This window comes from Mastigoproctus giganteus, chromosome 4, assembly GCF_048544385.1.
Source record: "Mastigoproctus giganteus isolate SK-2022 chromosome 4, ASM4854438v1, whole genome shotgun sequence".
Taxonomy (NCBI): Eukaryota; Metazoa; Arthropoda; class Arachnida; order Uropygi; family Thelyphonidae; genus Mastigoproctus; species Mastigoproctus giganteus.
In genome coordinates this window covers 49,567,252-49,586,908 of record NC_143578.1, presented here as the reverse complement: position 1 = coordinate 49,586,908, position 19,657 = coordinate 49,567,252, and the positions used below count along the sequence as shown (strand labels likewise).

At 35.3% G+C, this 19,657-nt stretch overlaps 1 protein-coding gene across 3 annotated transcripts in view; it reads right to left on the bottom strand.

The window, feature by feature from the left end:
- bur (GMP synthase burgundy) overlaps positions 1-19,657 on the bottom strand; it is a 182,154-nt gene that overhangs the window by 35,055 nt on the left and 127,442 nt on the right. For all 3 annotated transcript variants that reach the window (XM_090372708.1, XM_090372709.1, XM_090372710.1), the window contains exons 10-11: positions 10,047-10,107; positions 5,755-5,973 (exon numbers count right to left, since the gene is read on the bottom strand). In XM_090372708.1, coding sequence (XP_090228834.1) covers positions 5,755-5,973; positions 10,047-10,107 — 280 coding nt within the window. The remainder of the gene's footprint in view (positions 1-5,754; positions 5,974-10,046; positions 10,108-19,657) is intronic.

Here is a 19,657-nt window from a genome sequence, read left to right as displayed (position 1 = left end):
CCTTTATGGTGTTGTTTATTCAGTTGCTACACGTGCGCAGCTTTGTTTATGTGTATCAAGCGTGCCTCCTCAATTTGTAATTGTGCTTTATTCCCTAAAAATGAGTAAAATACTTAAAAGGTGTGAAAAGGAAGCGTCCTGGTGAAGACACTGCAGATTCAGAGAGAAAAAGAAAAGCAATATCGATAAACAGAGGCGGACTGGATCAAAAATTCTTACCCGGGAAAATTTATAGTGGCCTCATACTATGGTTTATGGCCAAAATCACACCGGCCTCCGGCCCACTGGGGTTTCCCCGGTAAGGCTTATGGCCAATCTGCCTCTGTCGATAGAGAAAAAATATGAAATTGTGAAACGCTTTGAGCGAAATGAAAGACCATGTGATATTGCATGTGCTACAGGCCTAAATGAGGCAACGCCAAGAATTAGAAAGATGCATAAAAACAACTTTCATAGTAGGAACAACTCAAAGTGTAATTAAAATCCATTAGATCAAGACACAAAGAATTGGAAGAGATGGAACGGCTGTCATCTGTTTTGATAGAAAAATCAAACAAAAAACAAGTTTGCTTACGATACAAGCAAAAGCATTAGCACTATTTTATTACATAATAGTCGTAATAAAATACGTATTTTATTACGACTATTATGTAATAGTCGTAAAAATACATAAGTATTTTATTACGATAATTTATTGTGTTTGGTAATGTTTTGGTTACAAATGTGTGTTCAATCTTGGGTGGTCGGCACCTAACCCTATTTTTCCCATAGGGCCTGTTGTTTATATTGCACGAGGGTTTCTAGGAACATAACTATCGTGCTATACGAGGACTGACTGTATTATAACCATCCCAATGCAGACATCACACACATCTAGCAGATCATACACTGCAAGCATATAAGGCTTGATGTTTGCCATCCGTGAACACAGTAACCTCTGTCATGGGCAAAGCACGCGACCTATCAGACGTGGAAAAAGGCACGATCATTGACTATCAGGCCGGGATGCCAGCATTTCTGAAACAGCTGACTTTGTGAAATGCTCACATGCTGCAGTGGTGAAAGTGTATCAAGACTGGACGAATCGGACGTTTTGACGACCTGAAGTGCCAATTGTGGAGCCCCATGTGCCACTGATTCCAGAGGTGAATGTTGGCTGAAACTGTTGATCAGGACCGATCAGCATACTACTGTTGATCTCAACTGGGCATCCAAATGAACCGTGGGGCCACCAGAAAGGTCTCCAACACGACAGTGCAGCGAACCTGTTGCGCATTGGGCTCTGGAGCAGACACTTGGTGACAGCATCGATGCCGACGGCCATTCATTGCAAACAATGCATCAGGTTGTACAGCAATACCAACATTGGACCCTGGCCGAGTGGCCTTCTCCGATGAGTCACTGTTTCTGCTCCACTGAGTGGATGAATGGTGGCGTATTAGGCATGAAACCTCTGAGAACAGACACCTAGACACAATTCTTGGCAGAAGGTAGGCTGGTGGTGGTGATGTTATGGTCTGGGCAATGTTTTCATGGCATGGCATGGCTTGGGTCCGCTGATACTTCTGGAGGGCACCCTGAAAGCAAATGGTTACCTATCGATCGTCGCCGATCAGGTACACCCATACATGTTGACTGTGTTCTCTGGGAGCGATAGTATCTATCAGTAAGACAATGCACCATGCCATGTTGCCAGAATTGTCCGTGAGTGGTTTGAGGAGCACGACGAAGACTTCATGCTACTCCCTTGGCCACCAAATTCCACGGATCTTAACCCAATTGAAAATCTATGGGACCATCTTGATCGACATATCAGACGGATGAATCCTCCACCAAGGAACCCACAGGAACTCCGGGATGCACTGCAGTCTGCATGGTCACAGATAACCATGGCAACCTTCCACAGACTTATTATTGAGTCCCTCCCACGGCGGCTGGCTGCGGTGCATGCCACAAAAGGTGCATATTCTGGATACTAGATAGGTGGTCATAAAAATGTGACTGGACCCTGTATGTATAATGGGTACACCACTCACCTTATACTGCTTAAACTTACAGGCTAACAATATGTCTGTCAGAAAAAACAAATAAAAAAAAGGCAGGGTGATTATTTTTATAAAATTCTTTTTTTTAATTTTTTTTTTTGATATTAATAAAATTGAATGTTCCAGGTGTAAGAGCTTCTATGCTATTACTGATGAATGCTGCTATAACTTGCTTCCTTTTAACATTAAGTTTATATTATATAAACTTTCAATCAGGTTCTATATATTTTATATTTAGAATTTATAGTTTGGGAAATAAAATTTTAGGGCAGAAAGCCTCAATTCAAACTATGTAAAATTAAAAGTTATATTGTTTGGTGCAACTGCATCATTATTACATAGTTAAATTTTAAGATGAACCAAAGTTTGTACATGAAGCCTCATTATAATATACAAATTTATAATGATGCTTGGGTTAATCTTGGGTGATTAAAAACGTGAATTCAACACTTGTTTCCCTTGAAATTGGGGATTTTGATCTTCCTTTCTCTTCACCTAAAAGTTACTTGATCAAATTCAAAAATAACTTCAATGTATTAAATTTAGTTTGAACTGTTAATTTTCCTACAATATATAAGAATATATTAGACCTTATTGATACTAATTCATTACCCTGTTTTTTCTTTGAATGGGATTATTCAATCCAGTAATCATTGTTTGTTTTGCCATTATCTTGCTTATTCTGAAAATTTTTCAGCCTCTTTTTTATCCTGATTCTGTCTCAAAAAAATAAATTTGTTTATTCTCAAGATGGGTGAGGCCAGAATAGTTTACATATTCATTGTGACCATATACACATACTGAATTAAGGATGACCAAATTTGAAGGGGTCCCCTGTTCCCAACAGACTGCATATGTTTCATGGCAGTGTACATGCTCAAAATCACAACTGCCTTATAAAATTACTAATGGCTGCTGAAACTAAAGACTATGCATGGCCATGTAAGAAGGTTGACTGACACTTGATATATATATATATATATATATATATATATGCAGGAATGAAATAATGTTAAAATGTAGAGGCTGTCCTGTAGTTTAAAAAACCGAAGCAATCCATAAACTAATCGGACCCTAGGCAACAATGGTTAAACATAAATATTAAATTCAATAAAAAATATACATAATTAGCCGTCTATAGAAAAAGATAGTTTGCAAGGGACTTTATCGAGGGCTAAACCCCTACAAAATACAAAACCCATGGCAGGCCGAGCTATCAGTTTCTGTTGTCATTTGCCTGTATAACTAGGACCGAAAGAAGTCCATTAGGACCCGTAAGATAGGTAATAAAATAAAATAATATAATATAGAAATTAAGTAGCTTATTAATAGTAATTTTGCAGAATACAGGCTGGATGACATTTAGCCCGACCGATAGCTGAAACAAAATAGTAAATAAGCAATGCTGAGAACCAAATAATATGCTAAACATAATAAGCTAAATTAGCTAACAAAAGGAGAACGGAGAGAAGGCTAGTTAAAGTAATAGTACCTCAATCCCCCTCGAATTGCTCTAATAGTTCATGAGGTATGAAAAAAAGAATAAGATAGTTAAAAGTAAAAAGTGAAGGAAAGGTGTTTATACAATTGTACATCGGATATTACCAGGAGCGTAACTTCCAGACCCTATAAGAAAGGGATCCTGGTATAGTAAGAAGAGCTGGTAAAAGATGGTAATATATATCAAATAATGGAATACCGGAATGGCTAATTCCTGATATAAAATTAGCCATTCCGGTATTCCATTATTTGATATATATTACCATCTTTTACTAGCTCTTCTTACTATACCAGGATCCCTTTCTTATAGGGTCGGGAAGTTACGCTCCTGGTAATATCCGATGTACAATTGTATAAACACCTTTCCTTCACTTTTTACTTTTAACTATCTTATTCTTTTTTTCATACCTCATGAACTATTAGAGCAATTCGAGGGGGATTGAGGTACTATTACTTTAACTAGCCTTCTCTCCGTTCTCCTTTTGTTAGCTAATTTAGCTTATTATGTTTAGCATATTATTTGGTTCTCAGCATTGATTATTTACTATTTTGTTTCAGCTATCGGTCGGGCTAAATGTCATCCAGCCTGTATTCTGCAAAATTACTATTAATAAGCTACTTAATTTCTATATTATATTATTTTATTACCTATCTTAAGGGTCCTAATGGACTTCTTTCGGTCCTAGTTATACAGGCAGATGACAACAGAAACTGATAGCTAGGCCTGCCATGGGTTTTGTATTTTGTAGGGGTTTAGCCCTCGATAAAGTCCCTTGCAAAGTATCTTTTCCCATAGATGGCTAATTATGTATATTTTTTATTGAATTTAATATTTATGTTTAACCATTGTTGCCTAGGGTCCGGTTAGTTTATGGATTGCTTCGGTTTTTTAAAATACAGAACGGCCTCTACATTTTAACATTATTTCATTCCTGCATATATTTAACGACGGATGTAATGTTCTATCGCTGATGGCATTAATCCGATTGGTTAATATTATCATATAATATCCCTGTTCAATGCTTTAGTAATTATAATATCACAATTCTACGCTTTAGTAATTTGATTCTATATATACATATATATATACATATATATATATATATATATATATATGAATATTTCCATTGCCAACAAAAAAATTTTTTTTTACAAATTCTCTAGCATCTTTTCCCGAATGACCTTTTGATCTAACTGAACTGTTACTCTCTAGGCAGCTGTCTTTTACAGTTATTAATGCTAGATTCAAGTTTTGTGTTCTCCTCCATGTTCCAAGGCATGGTGAGATTACAAGCTCAAGCAGGTTCTTTTTGCTTACACAGAAAGTTAGGAAAAAGAAAAGAACTCCCTCAATGTTACAAAGAAACAAATTTACAAATTCCTTCATAGTAAAGTGTAAAGTTTCGAAATGTAAGAATACTTTTTTACTTTTCTTCTACTACTTTATCTGCCTTTCCTAATTTCTGAGGAATGGATTGACTGGTGATTGGCTTATTAATGATTCTTCATCTAGATTTACTCTCCTTAACTAATCCCAATTTGGCTCTCCTTTCAGACTTCCTGTCTGAAAAAAGAAATGAACAGTCTTTCCCTGAACAATGCAGATGTTCCAGAATAACCTGAGCTAGGTTTAGAATTAATTCTAAATCTAATTCAGAATTAGATTTTTAATAATGAATTGGTATTTCTGAACTGAGAGTGGATCAGAAATCTAGTTAATACAAAAAGTGTGTGGAGAAGAATAATAAACATTAATCAAACTTCATATGGTGGGAAAATAGAGAAATTTATTACAAAAAAAAAAAAAAAAAATTTGAATTTTGGCCAGGATTGGAAGGATCACCTCTGTTAAGTAGGAAGGCCATTTAAATGTTTATTCCCCTGTTCATATATATTCGTGTAAAATCATTCGCTTCGTAGTGGCTTCCATAAAAATAAAATAAAGACTTCGCTTAACACAGAAAAGCTATGCAAAGGCACATACATATCCATGAGTTACCAAAAGGTTAACGTTGTAATTTATTTATTATTAGGTAATTTATTATCATAACAGTTGTTTAAAATGATAAATAATAAATTGGAAAATTCTGAAACATATTTAAATATCACAATATATTAAAACCAAGTATTATAATTAAATTAAAAATAAATGGCAACTACATGTGGCAAAACTATTATTTTATCTTCCAAACATAGAAAGCAAACTCACCAGGAAATGGATGCCTTTGTACTAATTCTGAAGGTAACCCTAGATCTCGACCCATTATTCGTACCTCATCTTTATGAAAATCTTTGAGAGGTTCAACTACACGACCCTGTTGTCTTAGCATACGTACAAGATCTGTGTCATTATGATGTGTTTTAATCGCATCAGCATTACTACTTGCCAAAGACGATGCACTCTCTATTAAGTCTGGTCTCAAGGTACCTGATTAAAATTAATTAAAAATGTATTAATCCTCTAAAATATATAGAGACAAGGTTTGGAAACAGCTTATGTTAATCTACTGATACACTATTTTGAAGGATAGAAAAAAATAACATGAAAGCTATTAAAGAAGTTTATGTATGTGTAATGCATGATTGATATCAGCAAAATAGGTTAAATTTCTGCCGTTGAATCAAACTACAACAATCAGGATTGGTGGGAGGATTTTGTTTAGTCAATTGTATTCACATTTTATTAACACTTTCATTACAGTCCTAATTTTCTTTTTTCCAATATCCTCTCATGAACATCTTCCTTTCTTCAGTCAGTTTCCACCATTTAATCCTTGGTAGTAAACCTGACCTACACTTCTAATATGGTGAGTCTAGCTGCTGCAATCATACGTTCCTGTAGGTTTCTTTGAACATTGTATTAATTTTTTTTTATGTTAATCTTATTATTACTCATTCAGAACAGGATCCATATTCTCAATGGATCCTGTTCTGAATGAGTATTTCTCTGTAAGTTCATTGATCTTCTTGTGCAGTTTGTTTGTATTGTGACTCTTCCTTAATTGTTTCATTTCATTACATTACATTTAGCTTCCAGCCATTCTTTTGGCTTGATTATCTCCTTTTGTACTTCTGTTGTGTGTTTATGTGTTGATTTGAATTTCAATTCATCTTTATCTTTCTACATCTTTTTTTTCATCCATTAGTTTTAGATTTTTCTTTTCCAGTCATTTACAGCTGATGATTTCCTTGGAGAGTTCTTTTATTATGTTTTCATACTTAGTCTATTATTCCTTGATACTGTGATTCCTTCACTTTTCCAGCCAAGTATTTTTTTTTTATTTTTTAAGCTTTGTGGCAAATATTTTAGTTGTGCCCTTGTTCTTAAGTCTTTCAGTTTAGCTTTTTCCTGACATTTTGACTTCGGACTCACATCAAAACTTTCTGCAAGAATTTAATATGTCTGACTTGAATGCAACTCAGTGGTGGCCTTCAGTTTTAGGTTGATACTGCTCATCAGCAGAATGTGGTCTATTCCACAGTAAGCATTTGAGTATGTCTTAGTTTTTGTTACCATGTTCCTGAATCTGTGGTTAATCAGGATGTAGTCAATTTGGTTTCTTATTAAGCCAATAACTCCATAACCACTTAGAAGACACAAATGTTGGGTCTTTTAAGTGGTTAGTCACTTCATGTGTCGGTTATTATTAACTTATGTTTATTGAAAATGCAATGAGTTTACCACCGTGAGTCATTCCCAACCTAAATGGTCCAACTATGTTAGCTTCTCTACCTTTTTCAACTTTGGCAATGAAGTCACCCATTATTATACTTATTTCTTGGGAGTTTAAGATTAGAATTCTTGCAGAATGGGCATGGTATCCTTTTAACATATTGACAAATTTATTAATCATTATGATACCAATTCCACTTTTATGCATCTCTCTGCCTGATTACTATAAAGTATGCTTGTCCATTTTCTAGAGATCTCCAAATGATTCCAATTGACTCAACTCTTCCATTAGGTTGATAAAATTGTCAGTCTACCCTTTTTGATACACGCTTCTCAAATTCCACGTACCGCTATGGGAAATTGGGTAACTTTTTCATGGCTGACCCAAGGGTCAGCCATGAAATATACATTCACTATTCCTGTGCTTATCTCAATGTTCAGGCCAAACTTCCTATACAGCAAAATTCAAATTTCCTTTGCCACTACCACCGCATGCTAGCATATATTTCATGTCAGAAATAGAGCGCTACATCTTGCTGTCTTTCCTCTGATTTCGATGGTTGACCCTTGACAAAGACATTGAAATCATGAGATTTTCAGCAATAAGTACTTCTCTTTATTTTTCCATATTTTTCTGTTTTCTGTAGTTCCAATTTCCATTTTGTAGCTCATTTTCTTTTCTCATCATCTAAATCAACTTATATATATATAAACAATGCACAGATCTGCCCAGTAAAAATGTATTTATGCATTAAAAAAACTAAATATATTTTAAATACCATAAAAGCTCCATATCTACGCTTTTAATTAGTCACAGCAATTTCCCTTGTCTATCATTTCATATGTGTAGAATCAGCTAACAGTAATTTAATTCTCAAATAAATTGGAAGGGATAGATATACGAGCTCTTTCATCAGGAATAAGTATGTATATTGTATATATGTTATATCAAGTGACCAAAAAAAGTCCAAGCAGATTAGAAAAAAAAATTAAAATATAAGTTAAAAAAACCCCAGTTTATTGTCCTTTGTGAAGGATTGGTTAGAGGATAGAAGTGCACATAATGGACAACACAAGATGTATTCGTCAGATACATTACAAAATACTCTGTTGGTGAAGTGGGTATCTTGACATTTGTGGCAGAGGATCATGATGTTTGTGATAGTTGTCAACAGTGAGTTTGTGGAATTTATTTGTTCAGTTTTCCTTTTCCAGTTGATGCATATGCAAAAATGCTTTCATTACTCACATCGAAACTTTCTGCAAGAATTTAATATGTCTGGCTTGAATGCAACTCAGTGGTGGCCTTCAGTTCCCTGTTATTAATGGTAGTTGGTTGTCCTTCATGGAGAGAGGTCATCAAATGACCCATTACCTGATTTAAACTATTTTGACCCATATGCCTACTCTACCATCAACTTGAAATTTTCACACTGCACTTGCTGGATGCTGATCTGTTGATGAACAGGGGAGATGCTCAGCATCAAGCAACATAATTAAATTGGGTATTATTTTCATATAAGAAACATACGTGATGCGATGACAGTTGACGGGTACAGTAATAAATTCATAAATGACTAATTTGATAATGAAATACATTACACTATATTTTGTGAAGATAATTTATACAATTTAATTAACAACTGTACTAAAAAACATTACAATACTCCAAATGTTTTGTAAAACTATGGTTTCTTCTCCTGTGGATAAATAGTTAAAAAAACAAAACTTCAGATATTAAATATCAAAATACATCACGGGATTTAATTATCAACAAACTGTCCAAAAATACAGCATGAGCCTGAATGATATTGAAAAACACATCAACTTTGTCAGCATATGTGGTTTAACATAAACAAGCAAAAGTAAATGTGGCATACCACATTATTCAAAGAGAGTTTACATAGAATGGTCACACTTTTTTTTTTTTTACCTAATTTGGTACTTGATTTTGAAAGTGGTGTCTGGATGATGAGCAAATTTTTCAAGGTCTGTTAATATTATGCAATTAATGAAAAAAGCATATAAAGAAGAGACACAAAAAATGCAAACTTTACTGGCATTTTAACTTTATACCAAGTTATACAATCAAAACCACTTTTCGTCAGAAAGTGTAGTGTTTGAAGAGTAAAAAAAAAAACCACCTTAATTTATGTATTGTTATTTTGTTATGAAGTTTTTATGGTGGTATAGCTTCCTTGTTTTTTTAGGGATGACCTCGGATTAAATGGAATTAAAATTAATGACAGCTATATTTATATTAGTAAAATAGCAGTTTTCCACCTATATATTCTTTGTACATTGTGATGTTTTTAATTGTATTATGCTTTGAGTGTTGAGCTGTATTTACTTTTTATTCGTTTACATATGTATTTTATATTTAATTTATTAATTTCTTTTTCTTACATATTGTAATATTACTGTTAACCCCTGGCCTTGTGGCCGTGAAGGGCTTATTGCAATGTATCCATTGTATTACTATTATTATTATTATTATTGCAATAAAGATTTCTTAATTACTATTATAAAATTATAATTATTATTAATTCTTTTTTATACAAGTATTCCACTCTTCTACTAAATATTTTACTCAAGCCACTGAAATCTTGAAATTTAAAGGAGTAAATTAGAAAAACTAAGATTAAAACTGAATTAATGTAAACTGTAGTAAAATCCATGTTCAGGCTTCACTGCAGTTTTTATTAATTATTCTCTTTTCTTAAAATACAGTCTCCTTTCTTTTATTTTTTGAAACACAGTATGACTTGTAAAAAAAGGGAAGAGCAACGGCTTAAAAACTGAACTGCAAATTTAAGAGTGAAATTTACCTTGGCCTAAATAAACATCTTCAGGTTTCAAGTTGAGATCTGATATTATTTCATTAGCAACCTGAAAGAAGTGGAAATGGACATTACTGAAATACAGTATATAATAACAAAGACAGCAATTTATTTTTGATATTGTATAAAACAATGTTGGTGTTACATTAAAATACATTCAATTCAAATTTTTTCAAGAAAGTGTTACTCATCACCCATATTTTATTTATACAGTAAGTAGCCACATGATGATCTCTTGAGATAAGTTTTATTTCTTTCTATTACAATTTTAAAAGCACATAAGAAACAGTGCAGGGCTGTTTCTCAATCTATTACTATTATTACTTAAACATTTTTGTAACATAAATGGCGAGTACAGATGTTTACGATAAGTAATATTGTGTTTACAAAAAAATACAGGAATATTTTGCACTTGATGCACATTAATTATTAATAGATTTGATAACAGAGAGCTATTAAGTGCTCGATAATTCCTATATTCTATTATATTATGAATCAACAGGGATTACCTTTATTTTAGATATAGGAAGCTTCTTTTCCAACCAACTCTCCTAGTCCAACTTGATAATACTTCTTAGGGAAGGCGATATCAATTTTGCAAAACATGTGGGACATCTTCCCCACTGTCAGAACCATAGTGTTCAGAACGTATGGTCTCAACAATGAGTGCTCAAGACTACTGTCTTCAAACACCATACCTCTGTCAGCAAGGAAACCATTATGTGGATTGACATAAAATTAGATTTTTTGAAGGTCTAAACTGCTTAATAAATATGGGCCGATTATTTCTTTTGGTCCTGTAGCTTGACTTTAGAGTTAAATTTAGGGGTCTAAAACAAAAAAAAAAAAAAAAAATGGATATGGAGGGGGGGGGGGGGTTTAGCTGTATAATTATATGACTAGAATATAGTCTAATTTTATGTCAATCCATGTAATGGTTTCCTTGCTGACAGAGGTATGGTGTTTGAAGACAGTAGTCTTGAGCGCTCATTGTTGAGACTGTATGGTCTGAACACTACGGTTCTGACAGTGGGGAAGATGTCCCACATGTTTTGCAAAATTGATATCGCCTTCCCTAAGAATTATTAGTGAGTTGGACTAGGAGAGTTGGTTGGAAAAGAAGCTTCCTATATCTAAAATAAAGGTAATCTCTGTTGATTCATAATTAATTATTAATGTAAAAATGCTATACAATAAAACCTACTGGGGAAGGGGGTAAGCAACAAGTCTAGCAAAATTTTTGACACTGGTTTACAACAAAAGCCTAAGGAGTCATGGAATGAAACCCACAATATTATTGCAATAAAATTATCAAAGAGTACTAACCTTGGAAATGAAATTCAAAAACACAACTATTGTCATGTGACATAATTTGATTGTAACTGTCAATAAGAATAATGCATGGATAATCTTTTTAATCCAGTCTAATTCCAAGTGCTGCCTGAATGGAATTCACTAACTGAATGATTCTTTTAATATTCATGTAATTTCAATGTCCATGAAAGGTACTTTAAATAATATCTGAGTGGCTAAGTTCATTTGAGTATAGGAATGGGGTGAAAATTTCATTTTCTTCTATGATGGGTAATGGAGTAAATCCCACACCTACACTGTATAATTATATGACTAGAATATAGTCTATTTTCAATTGTCGGTTACTGTCTAGTAAACAAATTTGATGAATTTGAAGTGCTGGTTAAGACATGAAAGGTGGATATTGTCAGGATATCAGAGACTTGGTGCCACTCAGATATAAGGGATGCAGAATTGGAATTTGGGGAGTACAACGTGTATAGAAAGGATAGACAGGATACGATGGGAGGAGGGGTTATGCTGTTAGTTAAGTAACACATAAAATCTAAGGAAGTGCATCCAGTTGACACAGATGGACAGTGCAATGTTGAGTCAGTTTGGTGTGACATAAGCACTGGGAAAGCAAAAATGAGGGTAGGAGTTTGTTATAAGCCTAATGACTCTGATGAGTACAATGAACAATTATACAGAGAAACAGAGGGGGACAGTAAATCAGAGTGTCTTATAATGGGGGATTTTAACTTCCCAGATAATATAGACTGGAACTTGTGGTTTGGTCACTCGCACACTAGCATGGCTTTTGTGGATTTAATGGATGATTGTTTTCTACAGCTGCATGTTAGAGAGGCAACAAGAGGGAGTAACACTCCTGATCTGATTATCAGCAGTGATCACAGTGTACTGATGTGGGATTTACTTAAAGATGCAACTACCATCAGGAGTAAAGGGAAAGGTTTTTGCTTTCGTAAAGGTGACTACAGTGGTCTCAGAGATTTTTTAGTTTTTCTATACAGTGGGACCAACTGATGATGTTACCAACAACAAATTCTAAATGGGAAGCATTCAAGGAAGTAATCTTGGAAGCTACTTAGGCTTTTTGTTCCAACTAAGAAATACTGCTCTAGGTTCAGGCCCAAATGGATGTCAGATGAACTAATGAGACTTGTGGCAGAGAAGAAAAATGCATAGGATGCACATAAATTGTCAGGCGACACAGAAGCCTACGGTAGATACAAGCTAGTCTGTAGTCAAGTCACAAAGGAGGTTAGGCAAGCGAAGGCAGATTATGAAAACTCTTTGGCAAAGGATGCAAAGAAAAAGAGCAAAGACTTCTTTACTTATATAAAGGAAGGGGATGAATCAGCTTGGACCACTTGATATCAATGGTCCGACTGTAGGTGATCATTCTCAGATAGCTGCCAAACTTAATGAGTATTTTCCATCTACATTCACACATGAGGAGTTATTCAAGGAGGAGAGGGCCAGATGTTTATCAAACTCTAACAGGGAGTTAAATGATTTTGTAATAACTGAGAGCAAAGTGGAGGAGAAATTGTTGAAGATAAACATAAAAAAAGGCACCTGGGGTGGATGGGATCTATCCAGTTATATTAAAGAAGGCAGCAAAGGAAGTAAGCAAACCCTTAGCCATAATTATGAGAGCATCCTTGGACTGAGGGGGAAGTCCCCATGGACTGTAGATGTGCTAATGTATCTGCAATTCACAAAGGGGGATCAAAGGGTGACACAAGTAATTACAGACCTGTTAGTTTGACTTCTGTTCCAGGAAAATAATGGAGGTACTTCAGGATCATCTAGACAACACTTCGGTTATAGTTCGGACACAGCATGGGTTTGTTAAGGGGAAGTCTTATCTGACCAATTTAATTGGATACTATGACATGGTCACAGAGGAACTAGATGCAAAAAATAATTTTGATATCATATACTTGGATTTCAGGAAAGTTTCTGACACTGTTGTGCATGGAAGCCTACTGTACAAATTGGAGCAGAATGGTATTAAGGGTAAGTTGCTACAATGGATAAAAGGATGGTTGAGTGGGAGAAGACAGAGAGTGATTAGTGGTGTCCCCCAGTGTTCGGCCCATTGTTATTTTTTATATTTATCAATGATATTGATGAAGGTATATCAAGTTTAATGTCAAAGTTTCCAGATGATACAAAGGTTGACAGGGTTGTTAATAACAATAATGACAGTATGCTGCTGCTGCAACAGGATCTGGAAAAGTTAGGCAGATGGGCTGAGCAGTGGCAACTGAAGTTTAACATTGACAAATTCAGAGTACTGCATATGGGTAGCAGTAACACAAGAGAAATGTACCAACTGGGTGGTGTTACACTCAGGGTAGTGGAGAATGAAAGAGACCTGCGGATAATTGTGCAGTCAGATATGAAGTTTTCTGAGCAGTGCAGACAGGTTGCCAGAGTAGGCCATGGGGGTTTTGTCGATGATATGCAGGAATTTTGAGAGCAGGGATAAGGTGGTGATTATCCCCTTGTATAAGGCAATGGTCAGGCCACACCTTGAGTACTGCATACAGGTCTGGAGGCCTCATTTTAGGAAAGATGTAGATTTGCTAGAATGAGTACAGAGAAGGGCAACTTATTATTATTATTATTTGGTTTTTAGGAGCATTAGCAACTAAGGCCATATTGCTCTGGGGATATGCGGTGGTCATTTCCTGACCTTTCCGCATCATCCGTATTTGGTGGGCATGGGCTCAAACCCCGGTCTAATCAAGAAGCGTGTGCTGCGCACTGCTGCTCCTGCCCACCTGGCTACGGAGGCCAGAAGGGCAACAACACTGGTGAAGGGAACAAAGGGATGCTCTTTTGAAGAAAGGCTTAAGTTCCGCAAATTGCAGCTTCTGGAGACTAGGCACATGCGAGGTGGTCTGATTGAGGTGTGTAAGGCCTTGAATGGATTGAGCATGCTAAATGCTGATGGGATCCTTCCCCTTGCTCAGATTACAAACCTGAGGAGGCATAGATTCAAACTGAGGGAAGACAGTTGTAGAATAGATGTGCGGAAGTTTGCCTTTAGCCAGTGGGTAGTTGATTGATGGAACAGACTTCAGTCTTTTGTTGTGGAAGCTGATAGTCTAAATAAATTTAAGGCTGGGCTGGACAGGCATCTGGAACAAATGGAGTGTTGAAATGGGAGTTTTTTTTTAAATTTTTTTGGATGATGCTGCATAAGCTTGCTTTCTTGCATCATGTGCCTCTACTAATGCTAATGCTGAGGGTAAGCACAAAGGACTTGCCACTTTAAGACAAGTGAGTTTAGCACTGGTTCCTAACAGTCACAAGTAAGCAGAACATAAGTTTTGGGAAGTTGAAAGAAGAGGCAAATAAAATCCATCTTGTTCTATATTTGTCACCCTAGACTAATCAATCAGAATGATAACAATTGTTTATGTACTCCAATAAGCTAATTTGATGTTTCATGTATTGCTGCTGTTGCTGGATAGTTGACAAAAGCAATGGGTAGCTGATAATGTGAATGAAGATGTTAAACACTAAATTACATTTCAACAGGCATATATTTATGCTAAAACTAATTTAAATACTGTCTATGATCACTCCTAGATACGACGGCCAAGGAGACCAGTGAATATGGCAACATCAATCCCAACACTTGCAGAGAAGTTTATAATGTTTAAGGAAAACACATTTAGCTCATATCTGCTAGGTGTAATACAGAAATTTTTCTATGTCTGGCCATTGTATGAAAAAAAAAATCCTTGGCTTACTCTACCTACTAATGGATCTGTTAGTAATCCCATGAATATGCTTAGGGCTACTGTCTAGTATACTCATAAATACTTGGTACTTGTACTCATTACGGGAGAACTGCTGGAATATTTCATTCACACAAAAGATCTAAATTTATGGAATACACAAGGCCACCCTCCTACCTTTGTTAGTTCTACTGGGCAGTCATTTATTGACCTTACACTTTCTACTCGTTCATTTGGAAAATACATTCAAAGCTGACAAGTTCATATATCATGGTCAAGTAGTGACCATAATTTAATAAACTTTTGATGTAATATATAAAACTGATTCTTGTTGTCCAAGAACGACTTATGACATCCATTGCTTTAAGACAAGCAATATTGATTGGAGCCAATTCGACGAAAAATTTTGTGCTGCTGCTGCTGCTTCTGATGAATTCATTATAAGTCTTGAATGTTTACCTGTTTTACAGCAGGTTGAGAAAACAACAAATCTAATAATTGCTGATTGTAATGAGAGTTTTACTAAAAAGAAAAGAAGAGACAATGCAGTGCCTTGGTGGACACAGCAATTGACCAATTTAAGAAATGACTTTAAATCTGCCAGGCACGACTATCAGCATGCTAGAAGAAGCAACAGGGATGCAGAGGAAATTGCATGTTTGCTTGAGTTGTACAAGGCTGCAAAAAGATTATATTTTAACACCATCCATGAAGAAAAGCACTTAGCTTGGGACCATTTGGTACAGAAAATGGTGGAAAATGAGCCTTGGGGGTTAGCCTACAAGGTTGTCGCAGAAAATATTCACCCTGCTGAAACCTTCTCAACAATTATTAAACCAAATTGTACGGAGACATTATCTTGGCAAGAAACTATGAATGCTATCCTCAATGAGATCACTCATCAGGATTATTCATTCCCTGAATATACAGAGCAAACTGATATGCGCATGCAACATTTAATGTATGCCAGTCCTACAAATGAGGATCCATTTACAGCATATGAAGTCTCTGATGCAATCTGTTCTATGTGGAATGGAAAATGTCCGGGGTTAGATCTGCTTGAGGTTTCAGTCCTCAAAAGGATTTGGAGGTTGAGGCTACAGCTTATCACCAATATCATGGTGATAAGCCACAAACAGTCTAAACACTGGCTGTTTCCCAGAGTCATGAAAGCTGGCAAACTTGAAAATTTTGCTAAAATCTCCGAACAAACCTGAGGTAGCATCAACATTGTATCACCCCATTGTGCTTCTCCCCGTTTTCGGGAAAGTAGTAGAGAAGCTAATTGTATCAAGATTTAAAAATTATTATACTTCCAGAAACCTATCTGTTCCTTTTCAGTTGGTTTCACTAAGGGAAGGTGTACTATGGACGCAATCATTGCGGCAATAAATACTGTTTCTGCTTCAAATTCTAAATATGTCCTCGGTCTTTTCGTGGACTTCAAAGGGGCTTTTGACACCCTGTGGTGGTAAAGTGTCCTGACGAGGTTCTGGGAGGCCAGAGTCTCAGCTCCTTTGTACAGTTGGCTACAGATTATTTCAACAACAGAAACCTTGTGGTCTCCTCGGGCATTTGCTTGATCATGAGACCAGTTACTCGTGGCTACCCTCAAGGATCCGTACTCGGTCCAATATGTTGGAATGTGGTCCTTGATGGGTGGTTAGCTTCTGATCATGGCGATGTCCGCAAGATTGCCTACGCAGATGACCTGGCCCTTTTGATTATGGGAAACTCAAGATTAGAACTAGAGCAAAAATCAAATAACATCTTTGATGACCTTAACTCATGGAGAAATGTGCACAAACTAGTTGTTTCCGTTCCCAAAATGAAACAGCTTCTTCTTAAGGGCAACTTAAATGTAAACAGACCGCCTGTTGTTAAACTTAATAATCAAAGCATCAAACTAGAAAGAACATACAAATATCTTGGAGTAATGTTCAATCATAAACTCTTTCATTCAACATGTAAAGTATATTTTGAAGAAGATTAAGGCTTTAACAGGGAAAATACTTAAAATAAGTAAAAACGTTTGGGGTATAAAATCAAGTACATTAAAGCTATACTATAAAAGTTTATTTTTGCCTATCATATGCTATGAGGCAGGTGCATGGGGCTTTAGGGTGGTTAATAGCATAGTGAAAAAATATCTTATGCAATCTCAGCGTTTTTTCTTTCTTGCCACCGCCAGAGTGTGTACAACTGTTTTTACTGTTGCTCTGTAGGTTCTGAATGGACAAATACCCATTTACTATGAAATAATACTGCAGTATCTATTATATCACCGAAGAAGGGATCCCCCAGCTAATATTGGTAACTATACATTGAACATGGATTTATCTGAAAAGGAGGATGTTGCTAGATTAAGATCTGAGTTTATGAGAAACTGGCAATTGGAATGGAATGCTGCTCTTTTGGGCAGGGTTACATATAGTTTTATTCCTAATGTCTTTGAATACACTAAGCAGTTAAAATGGTTTTGTCCTGGCTTAAATGTCACATTTATGATTACAGGTCATGGGAGTATAAACTCCAAATTAAATGCACTTGGATTGTCCGCATCGCCTCTCTGCCCTAGTGGAGCTGTTGAGACAGTCGATCATTTAATCCAAGAATGTAACCACTATTTAGATAGAAATCAGCTTCAGATTTTGACAAATGTATATAGTCCTGCTGATTTTCCATGGTTGGTGGAAACAAGGGAGAATTTCTTGTATTTCTCCGATTCTGCTGATAGTGTGTTTAGGATATGTAAATGCACTGTAAATGTTAATCCTTAATGAGGTGTTACACCAAAGAGTTTATAAGGTTTTCTTGGCTCTGAGTTACACTGTCTTTTATTGTAAATTGTCCGTACGAACTGTTGTTGCAAATTAAATCTTGTGTTTATGAGAGGTTAATGGCTATGTCATGCAGGAAAATAAGTCCAGTTAATGATATATATTATATGTATCGAATTTTAATGACTATGTACAAGGCCAAAGGTATTAACTTTCAGGAAACTTCGTTCTAGAAGATAGTGTCGAAAACACTAATGTTTTCTGGCTGTTGACATTTATTGTGAATATTTTTCTTTTGGAGACATATGGCTGTTAATGTTACTTCCTGTCTATAGGCTGTAGACTTGTATATAATTTTCATTGATACTGTTTCAATTTTTGGCCTTTCACTTTTCTTCTACTTTATGGACAAGTGTAGAAATGCAGTTCCTGATACAGGTCAGGTGTAGTCCCCTGATAAAATACTTGATCGTGTATCAATATTTATTTCAGCTGATATCAGATCAGGCATATTTGTCTTACCTATATTCGACCATTTTCTAAATATGTTTCCCCCATATCTGATGACAGCTATACCACTTTCATTTTATTTTTTATTTTATTAGTATTTTGATGTACTAATTTTACTTCACAGTTCTCCCACCTTCTGTTGGCTTATTAATTCAACCCATAATTTTCTTAATTCATCATAACTTTTAGGATATTAACATTCTTTCACCTTTCACAAATCTACCACACTTCTTTTACAGCTATCCTCACCCTTCTAGTTACTGGCACTTTGTGTAACTTTCACATCCTTTTATGCATACTTTATTCAATATATTAATACAAACTTTATATATATATATATATATATATATATATATAATTATGAATAAAAAATTAAGTAAAGAAAGAAAATGGATTTGAATTTGAATAGAGATAAAATGAAATATCGATAATATGAATTATGGATCAGGGACACTGCAAGAGCAAAGGTACCCTACAACCATAATGTATATAGAAAATTATTTTTAATGTTATGTGTAAATCTTTAATTTAACTTATGCTAATAATGAAAATACCGTGTACCCTGGGAGCGATGTATGTTGAATAAAGGGGGAAGAACGGAAAAGAAAAGTGTAACGTTATAAACAAAGTGCGAATTTTGAAAAAATGCAAAATTTGAAAAGAACGACCAAGGTAGAAATAGCAGATTTTTGAAAAGAACGACCAAAGTAGAAATAGCATTGCAGTATCTTTCATAATTTCTGTGTCTTCTTCAGAGGTCATCCACCTAAATTATGAAAAAGAACAGCAATACTCTTACTTCTGTTTCTGACATGTTCTGTATGTCAAAAAACACGTGTACGCGGACACGTGGTAAAAAATAATTTAGAATATAAATTTTGAATAAATAAAATACAAGTTAAGCAAAAATATTATGCCAAAGTATAACATACAGAACATGGATGACCTTACAGAAGTAAGTAGCCCGCCAAAAAGAGAAGACAAAGGAAGCGAGTGTCCGAATGACAAGAATGACAATAACTTACCGCTACTTGACCGGTCGACAAAAAAGAAAGAGCCGGAGGCTAACCCGTGTATATATGCAAAGAAACGCTAGCGGCACCTAGCGTTAGACGAATTTTGGTGTATGTATATTTTGTAATTTACGTAAGCGGTGGAGCTACGCTAGGTTAAAGTTAAGTACATGATACTCAAACACCCGGGATAGCAAAGAAATATAACAGCTTACAAAGTA